Source organism: Anabrus simplex, chromosome 1 (assembly GCF_040414725.1).
Source record: "Anabrus simplex isolate iqAnaSimp1 chromosome 1, ASM4041472v1, whole genome shotgun sequence".
Taxonomy (NCBI): Eukaryota; Metazoa; Arthropoda; class Insecta; order Orthoptera; family Tettigoniidae; genus Anabrus; species Anabrus simplex.
The window spans coordinates 730,738,536-730,748,306 of record NC_090265.1 but is presented as its reverse complement, the minus strand read 5'-3'; the positions used below and the strand labels follow the sequence as shown (position 1 = coordinate 730,748,306).

Sequence of the window (9,771 nt, the reverse complement as noted above, 5' to 3'; positions counted from 1 at the left end):
GGTTGAATCCTCTACAGATCCACCATTAGCTGTCACAAATGGGCTAGGCATCTCTGAAGAGGTGTATGAGGGAAATGAGCAATATGGTAGTTCCCTGTTGCTTTCCTCACCAAGCCAGAAGGTGGTTTACATATAGTACGTGCACCTTTTAGTGATACATGCACACCCTAGTGCTGAATTGGTCGACCTCGGTTATCTTCGAGATTCGTATTGGCAACATTTGAAATACAAACTAAGAATCGCTTAAGCATCGCTGTGCGACATCTGGCGTACACTGTACGTACTAGTACTACTACTGTTTACACAGCAAAGCCAAACTATAGAATTCATGCTAGGAACAAGATTCACATTGAGAAATGTTATATAATGTTAAATCATGTATGTGTGACACAGTTGTTGACGTAAGATAATAAACGTTTAGAAAATTCATATCGATCAATCATATTATCGATTCAATTCAGATTTCATTTCCATTCAGTTGGCGATATAACCGGAACCGGAAGAGATCCCTCCTTACTCCTCACCCCCGTACAAAGTAATATCGGTAAAAGGTCCGCAGACTATACCAGTCTGCCAAGGTACAAAGAAGTTCAATATATAATGCAACACTTTTTTTTCTAAGAGCAGGTTGGTTTTATTGATGATTCAAATACACCATGTTATTCCCCAATCCTTTCGCTACAATACCGTATTCTTCAACATAATCTCTGTTCAGGAGCCTCCGTGGCTCAGACGGCAGCGCGTCGGCCTCTCGCCACTGGATACCGTGGTTCAAATCCCGGTGACTCCATGTGAGATTTGTGCTGGACAAAGCGGAGGTGGGACAGGTTTTTCTCAGGGTACTCCGCTTTTCCCTGTCATCTTTCATTCCAGCAACACTCTCCATTATCATTTCATAGCATTTCTCAATCATTAATAAATCACCTTGGGAGTGGCGATCCCATTGTAATAACAGCCTATGTATGTTTCATTCATTCCATCCCTGACCCGGTCAATGACTGTAAAACAGGTTGTAGGTTTTCATTTTTAATCTCTGTTCATTGCTATAGCTTTACGCCACCGTAATGTGAGGGCCTGTATGCCTGCATGGTACCACTTGACAGTCGATGTTGGAGCCAACGTCGTGCTGCATCGAAAACTTCCCCATCATCCGCGTAGTGCTTCCCACGGAGGGCATCCTTCATTGGGCCAAAGAGATGGAAGTCAGAAGGCGAGAGATATGGGCTGTAGGGTGGATAAGGAAGGACAGTCCACTTAAGTTTTGTGAGCTCCTGTCGGGTGTGCAGACTTGTATGAAGTCTTGCATTGTTGTGGAGAAGGCTCACTGTGCTTTTGTCCACTGCCAGGTCTCTCTAGACATTCTGCAAATGTTTATGAATATCTGTGTTGCCCAAAGGAAACTCAATAACTGCTCTCTGTTTGGTATGCACCTCCATTACAGATGCCATTCTGAAAGCTAGTTAAAGCGCTGCCACCTATCGGAAATTAATTAAACTCTACAAGACAAAGATGACAAGAGTCTAGATGTCCCAAACAAAATCCCAATTTTTATTTTTTCCTTTATTATCCATAAAATATACTGGCCTACCTCTTTTTGCCAGGATGAGAGTCAGAAAATGTTCCAAAACTCTTAATTGTGGAAACAGATTTTCCCGTGTATGTGGCAGCTCGTTCCATCAACTTACAGACAGAGTAGAGCAATTATTGTTCACTTTCTTTTTTCAACATCACAGCAGTCTGCTACTTTAGCTATTATTTTTCCTGCCCTCGCTGTATATAACTTGTGATGTTTGTTTCCTAGTGCGAGTTCCATGGTGTTCCTGGTGAAGTGCTTGGATTTTACTCAGCCACTGCGAGAGGGTTCAAAAGTTCAGAGAATTTACTCGGCATCTTGGCCACCACAGTAGGTTATATATCATGAACAGTGATCTCCCCAGAAATTTTCAACAATTGGGTGGCAGGAGAGGAATTAAAAAAACAAACAAAAAAAACTGAATATGATAAAATCTCTATTAATCCCCCTCAGGGCACTGACAATAAGATAAGGCAGATAAACATTAACTGCAAAATTGAACTATTTTAGTGTTATCACGAACAAGGCATAAGAGTATTTGGAACTAGTGTTCTACTCTAGTGCTTGTTCATAAATATGTAACTCTGGGGCTTATGACTCGGTTGCAGGGAGTGCCATACGCGTTTGTAATGTCATACAGAATCTAGTGTTTGCATGCGATTCCACGCTAATCTATACACCACTTGTGTAGGACACTACGTGATAGTCAAGTTAAACATAAACTCCGATGTACAGTAATTGATGCAATTTTGCTGATAATAACGAAGATTATTAAATAAACAGTTTTACAGTATTTACGTTTTAATTTGGAGCACCCAACGACTCAAATATGTATTCATATTAATGTAACTATCATATGTCTAGATTGTTAGCCGGGCGGTCTGTAAAAATGGCAGAGCAGTACACCCATTAAAAAGGTCCTAGGGAGAAAACACTAACTAAAAATAATGTTTTAAAAAAGAGATTTTAATTCAATTTCACACTTTCATTTAAGTTGCATTTACTCCCCTAATATACAATAATAATACAATTACAAATATATTTCCACAAATGGCGTTGACATCACTGAAAATATACCAGAAAATGATGTAATTATCAGTAAATTACGCAGCTCAGTAAATGGATCATTCCCCCCCCCCCCTGCATATAATTTACCAAACACGATAACAACAATACAATAAAGCTAAAAATACAATTCAAAGTAGCTGTTGACTTCACCAAAGCATTACGTAACAGGAAGTTACTGTTAAATTGCCCAGCTGGCCTCGTACCAATGACAGAATATTGCACCACACTCTCGTTAAGACGGGCAAGGATGACACACCGCAGAGCATTTCACTGAGATAAGTTGAAAATGAAAACCTACAGCCTGTTTTACAGTTATTGACCGGGTCAGGGATGTAATGAATGAATCATATATAGGCTGTTATTACAATGGGGTCGCCACTCCCAAGGTGATTTATTAATGAGTGATAAATGCTATGAAATGATAATGGAGAGTGTTGCTGGGATGAAAGATGACAGGGAAAACCGGAGTACCCGGAGAAAAACCTGTCCCGCCTCCGCTTTGTCCAGCACAAATCTCACATGGAGTGACTGGGATTTGAACCACGGTGTCCAGCGGTGAGAGGCCGACGTGCTGCCGTCTGAGCCACGGAGGCTCCCTGAGATAAGTTATCACTCTCAAATATTAAAGGATATAAACAGAATTTAAACATAAATGTTTCTGAATTTCTAAACAATTTTCATCAATTTAAACAGTCGAACCTCCCCATACGGACAATTTTCCTCGGAACCAATTTTATTTTACATAAGACAAGTGCTAAATTGGCCTCATATAAGCGGACACCTCGAACAGCGGACATCACCATTTGTCCCGTCCACTTGACTTGAGTGGACACTTGACACGTTGCAGGACAACTTATTACGCCGGACCACATTTCGTCCTTTCTTTTAAAACCATTTTTCAAACGTAAGGAAATCCCTTTTGAATGTTTGTACTATTTCGAGTGCAAGGGGAGAGAAGGTACATCGGAATGCAGTTCTACCTAGTGGTGTATGGGTCCATTCCGAGAATTCTAATTGCCCAGAATTGCTGCCAGAGACTGTTGACTCACAAGTTACCTGCGGATTTTCTTCCCTTCTTGCATCATTCTATTCATAACTCGGATTGTCACTGATAAGGTCGAGCTCGGATAGTCAACTTCCGAAGGAAAGGACAGTACAGGCGCTAATTAGTTTGACAGAAATACAGTGTCATTTCAGTTGTCTGTTAAACATGAGTAACAATGGATTACTTCACAAAGCTGTAATGTTTGTAAATGATGTAAAATCACTTATAATAACTCTCTATGAAATACTAACACAGAAATATTTCAGGTTCGATTATTTTTACAAACTTGTTTTAGCGGACATCTCTCGTAACGGCCAATTTTCCTCGGAACCGACGGTGTCCGCAGAAAGGAAGTTCGACTGTATATAGGCCCTATATTTTAAAATGGTGTAATTTGATAGAATCTGATGATGTTCTTGACTGAAATTTCTTAAACGTGCCTTCACTCCCAGAATTCAACACAGATTTCATTACCAACTAATGTACCAAACAATATAATGCAGGCTAATGGTCCAACATGAAACAGTACCCCTGATACACTGGGACGCACACTCCATTCAAGAAGCACTACGTCATGTTAAGACCAATAGGTTTTTGTCACTATTCCAGATTATACACACCGCGCGAGTGTTTACTCAACACCTGGTGATCACAATGATAATTAAACTTATGTTTTAATGGTCCACCTTCTCATTACTATATTACCTAATGTTTACATTACATTTTTAACTTGGAACTAGTTTCGGCCTTGGTTGGCCATCATCGGCCACAATATAAAACTGTACAAATACACGTAATGACTAAAACAAAATGTTCAAACACAAATTACGTTAAAAGGTATTAAAAGGATCTGGGATGAACTGTGCGCACAACACATAAAATATGAAATTAAAATAAGGCTCTAAAGTCCTTGGATGTATTGCATCATGTTAAAATGTTATTGCTTCTTATTAAAATATCTTGAAAAATCCTGATGGAGATTGTCAAAAACGGCACACGAAGATATGATTAATATATGACAGTTCATAGAATGCAGCTGGTAGAAATTTGTAATCCGAAGTACTAACATTTTAACATGATGCAACACATCCATTTCATATTTTACGTGTTGTGCACATAGCTCATCCCAGATCCTTTTAACGTCATTTGTGTTTGTATATTTGTTTTAGTCATTAGATGTATTTGTACAGTTTTATATTATGGCTGATGATGGCCAGCCAAGGCCAAAACTAGTTCCTTGTTGTTGTGATGATGCTTGTTGTTTAAAGCAGCCTAACATCTAAGGTCATCGGCCCAAAACTAGTTCCAAGATTAAAAATGTAATGTAAACATTGCACAATATAGTACTGAAAAGGTGGACCATTAAAACATAAGTTTAATTATTACTGTGATCACAATTCAATACAGATCAAAACCATGAAGTTCATATCCTACCTGGTAATAAAATGAAATGGCGCATGGCTTTTAGTGCCGGGAGTGTCCGAGGACATGTTCGGCTTGCCAGGTGCAGGTCTTTTTATTTGACGCCCGTAGGGGACCTGACCTGGTAATCATGTGAGGAAGTAAGGTTAGTAAATAGGAAGAGAAAATAGCCATGCCTTACTGGTCTTGGCTGAGAGGGAAATTATACCTTTGCCCATTCTAAGATTATACTAAAACCTGGATAATCATATTTCTGGCTTGTAGATGGAAGAAGAATGAAAGGGGCAACACAAGAAAAGTAGATTTCTTCAAATGCTGATGTACTTATTACGCATACTTTTACAAGATCAACTATATACCGTTAAAATTATTGTAACGGAAGCAAATTTAGTTAAAATTCAACTCTGTTGAGATGCAATAACTGTGTATTTACTACTTTTTATAGACATATAAATGAAATGTTATGTTCTTCAACCAAAGCATTTCATACAAGACAGCTTTTTCTTAATATTACAGAAATCACAACATAGGATAAACAATGTTGGTAAAGCTCCCACACCTGGTGGGTGGAAGTTTGGTTAGAGATACAGAATGAAGTGGCTTGAACAGCACCAAAAGACACTCAGCAGTCTTGCCAATGTCAGTGTCCAAACAAAGGTGGTCTGGAGGCGTAAGCCCCCAGGTTAGGCTGCAAAGTGGCATACAGGCCTTTAGTGTCCCATGACAAAACAATTGGTTAGACCAATAAAACCATTAGTCTGGAAATACTTTTACTATAGTATGCGCACTTTTTAGTGATAGATTTTTGTACTCGTTGGAAAAGTAAGAAGGGTTCCGTTAATACTGCCAACTGAATGGAAATGAAATCTGAATTGAATCGATAATATGATCGATCGATATGAATTTTATAAACCTCTATTATTTTAAGCAAACAACTGTGTCACACAATATATAATACTATATAACATTTCCCGTTGCGAAACTTGTTCCTAGCATGAATTCTATAGTTTGGCTTTGCTGTGTAAACAACAACAGTACGAGTACTTAAAGTGTATGCCAGATGGTGCACAGTGATGATAAGCGATTCTTAGTTTGTGTTTCAAAGGTTGCCAATACGAATCTCGAAGATAACCGAAGTCGACCGCTTCAGCACTAGAGTGTAAATCTATCACTAAAAAGTGCGCAGATAGTAAATGTGGCAGCCTTGAGGCTGGACAAAATATGGCCAGCTAAAAGAAAAACAGACAATGGTTGCATTTCGTTAATTTACACAGTCTTGATTTTATTTCTTCTATACAAGTAATACTTCTTGAGGCAGGATGGTGAGTCCCTGGCAAGCATACAAGAAGCATCTCTTTTATCTGCTACTTATAGTATTGCTACATATAATTTTTCTATGCCTTCTAAACATGCACACCGGGTAAAGAAGCATAACCACAGTATATATGTATCCTCCTAAAGTGTAGTTTCCAGTTCTCAAATAAATAAAGTTAAGTCTGATTGTGATATTAAATATTCTTAAGAAATCAGTTGCACATAAGCCAACATTTTAAATATTTGTGTAACTACTATTCATCTATTAAAAACTGTTGAATACTTCTGCCATATTCCTTGTGCAATGTGGAAGATAGTTCTTTTCTGCATAACCACTGGTAATCTTTCAAAATTGACTTATTGTAATCAATATCACCTGAAATATGCCATGCCTTGAAGAAGAATACTTTTGCACCAATTGGTTTATTCTCTCCCTGAATAGTTCTTGGATATCGGAATTTATAAAAACCACATGGTGCATTACCCAGAAATGATGATTTCAGATTTTCACCACATTTTTGCTTTAAAATTCTCTCAGCTGCCTGTCGCATAGTCTCTCCCTCTTCCCTCACTCCTTGGGGCAGCAACCAATGGTACTCATTTCCTACCTTCTCCTGAACTACCAACACTAAATGTTGATCCAACTTCCTATCAAGTGATTTTGTGTCATTCTGCTTGTCTGCTTCTGTTACTCTATCTGCTAACTTAAAATTAAGTAATTCTTCTTGACTCGCGTCCTCGAAGTCCTGGGCGGTTTGTTTCATAGCTTGTTCTGCTTCGGCTTCGCTCAATTCACCTAGTTTTAAAAGTATCGCTTTCTTCTTGTCCAATTCCTTACGCAATTCATGGTCAGATTTTAAGCTTTGTTCATATTCTAAAACCTGGATAAGTTTTCGATACTTCTCTTCGATAGACGTCAACGAACTGGTAACAACAGGTTTTCTTTCCAAACATACAGCACTCAATAAGTCCCACTTGGTATCACTGTAGCTTCTCTGAGAATTATTTGTATTCCGCTTAAGATGAGCAACATACGAAGCCAAATATTTCCTCACAGTGGAATGTACAACTTTTACACGAATCATTTCGTACAAATATACCCGCTATGGTGAGGTTAGGTCAAATTTTACCAGCGGATCTTTCAGTCTCAACTATAGACACTTACGAAGACTCATACAATTGAAAAAAAAAACTTCCGAAAATAAGCGAACACCTGGGGTGGTTTATGAAGGCCACCAAGACGAAAAATCATAAACCATAATATTAGTTGCTAAGTGAAACGCGTGTTTATTCACCTCCTCCTTTTCTTCTTCTTCTACTTCTCTTGCAATCACCGCTGCCTCGATACTTGTTGTTGTTGGAGAGGTTATGGGCTCTATTATTTCACCCAGCCACTACACTTATTATCGTGATATTACACTTAATATGCGAAATCACACGCAATTATTCACACTACGAAGATCACACGCAATGAGTCTCACTAAAAAGGTCACAAGAACAAAGTTAAGCATCATGTCTATGTACACATCTTAAATAGCGCGTAACATAACAAAGGAAGTACATAGAAGTAAAAAACAGTGGAAGTAGGAGTATGTAACCGAGCAAACAATAAAAAGACAGTAATTTACAAATGAATATGAGAGTCATCCAAATATTGATTGAAAGCATGTATTATAGCAGGAGACATTGGTGGGGAAAGCTTTCTGAAGACTGATAAGACGAGAAATAAAAGCCGGACGAAAAGAATCATACACAGGGCATTGGAATAATAAATGATTTACATCAGCATACGGAGTACCACATAGACAGGAGGAGTGGGGGGTGAGGTTAAAACGATGTTTATACAGAGGAGTAAGGGCATGATTAAAACGAAGACGAATAATGTTGGTAATGTGACGGCGAGAATAGTTACCCTTCAAATACCAAGGATAGGGAGGAATACAAGGCTGAATATTGTAATAATAGCGACCTTTATAAGAAGCTGATCGAGTCCAATCTTCTTGCCACTGACGATAAGCGGAATGTTTAATAACAGGATAAAAATCGGGTAGAGGAACTGCAAGTTTAAGTAGGGATTTTCCATCACGAGCAGCTCGCTTAGCAAATAAATCCGCCTGTTCATTCCCATAGATACCTATATGACTAGGGATCCAGACAAAAGTGAGAACCACCCCAGATTGATGCAAGGAATAAATTAGACTTTTAACATGATACAAATACCAGTTAAAAGAAAGATGAGAGGACATGATCGATTGAACGGCACTGAGAGAATCCGTATAAATAGCTGCTTTAGGTATAGAATGATGCTTAATGTACATGAGAGCTTGACGAATAGCAAAAATTTCCGCAGTGTAGATAGAAAAGTCACTGGGTAAACGATAGAGTTCAGCAACATTGGTATTGACAATACAGAACGCTGCTCCAACACCAAAAGTGTTTGTTGAGCCGTCTGTATATATGCTGACACCAGAATCACTTAGAGCAACACGTAGTTTTTTAAAAGGAGGGCCAGTCAACGAAGAACCAGGAATAGAAGAGGAAAAGGTAGATGTAGGGGAGATAATGATAGAAGGGACAAAAAATAAACAGTCAAAATGTACTGAATAAAAGGGAGAAGAAGCAGTGCGTAAGATAGTATTTTTGTAGGAGAGAAGAAATTGATATGCATACAACAAAGCAGGCATCTTACGACGGCGAGCCTGTGAAAGAAGAGAGTATTCATCTAATAACTGCAATTTAGGAAGCAATGGGTGTTGAGCCAGGGCAAATCTTTTAAGTAAATATTTAGATGTTATAATTTTACGGCGAATTGGTAGAGGGAGCTCGCCGGTCTCGACAAGGAGAGCATTAGTAGGGGTAGACAAAAATGCTCCAACACAAGTTCCCAGGGCTTTAAATTGTAAAGTATTTAAGTGGTTAAGAAAAGAATCCGGCGCAGTATCTATAACATGTGCACAGTAGTCGAGTCTAGAGCGAATAGTAGCGGAATATAACAACTGAGCTGTGCCAGGGTCAGCACCCCATGATCGTCTAGTAACCGCTTGAAGAATTTTAATATGCGTATCAGAAGAATTACGTAACTGAGTAATATGATGTTTCCAAGATAACGAGCGGTCTAGCATGACACCAAGGTATTTATGGGAGGAACAAAAAGGAATGACATGAGAATCGAAAACAAGTGGCTCAGAGTTAAACCTACGCTTAGAGGTAAAACACATTGCACAGCATTTGGAGGTGGAAAGTTGAAGACCATGAAAAGTAAGCCATGTAATGACTTGCTCCATTAGCTGATATATATGATGACGACACACATCGACATTACTATGAGAATAATAAAGAACTATATCAT

General features: G+C 38.6%; 1 protein-coding gene across 1 annotated transcript; it reads right to left on the bottom strand.

Annotated features, from left to right (window-relative positions):
• Positions 1-5,515: 5,515 nt before the first annotated feature.
• On the bottom strand, positions 5,516-7,729 carry mRpL46 (mitochondrial ribosomal protein L46). Its single transcript, XM_067146575.2, has one exon. The coding sequence runs from the start codon at positions 7,505-7,507 to the stop codon at positions 6,677-6,679; it is 831 nt and encodes a 276-aa protein (XP_067002676.2). The 5' UTR covers positions 7,508-7,729; the 3' UTR covers positions 5,516-6,676.
• Positions 7,730-9,771: the final 2,042 nt, after the last annotated feature.

Excerpts from the sequence above, each read along its gene's own strand:
- mRpL46 (XM_067146575.2), bottom strand. The coding sequence starts at position 7,507 with ATGATTCGTGTAAAAGTTGTACATTCCACTGTGAGGAAATATTTGGCT.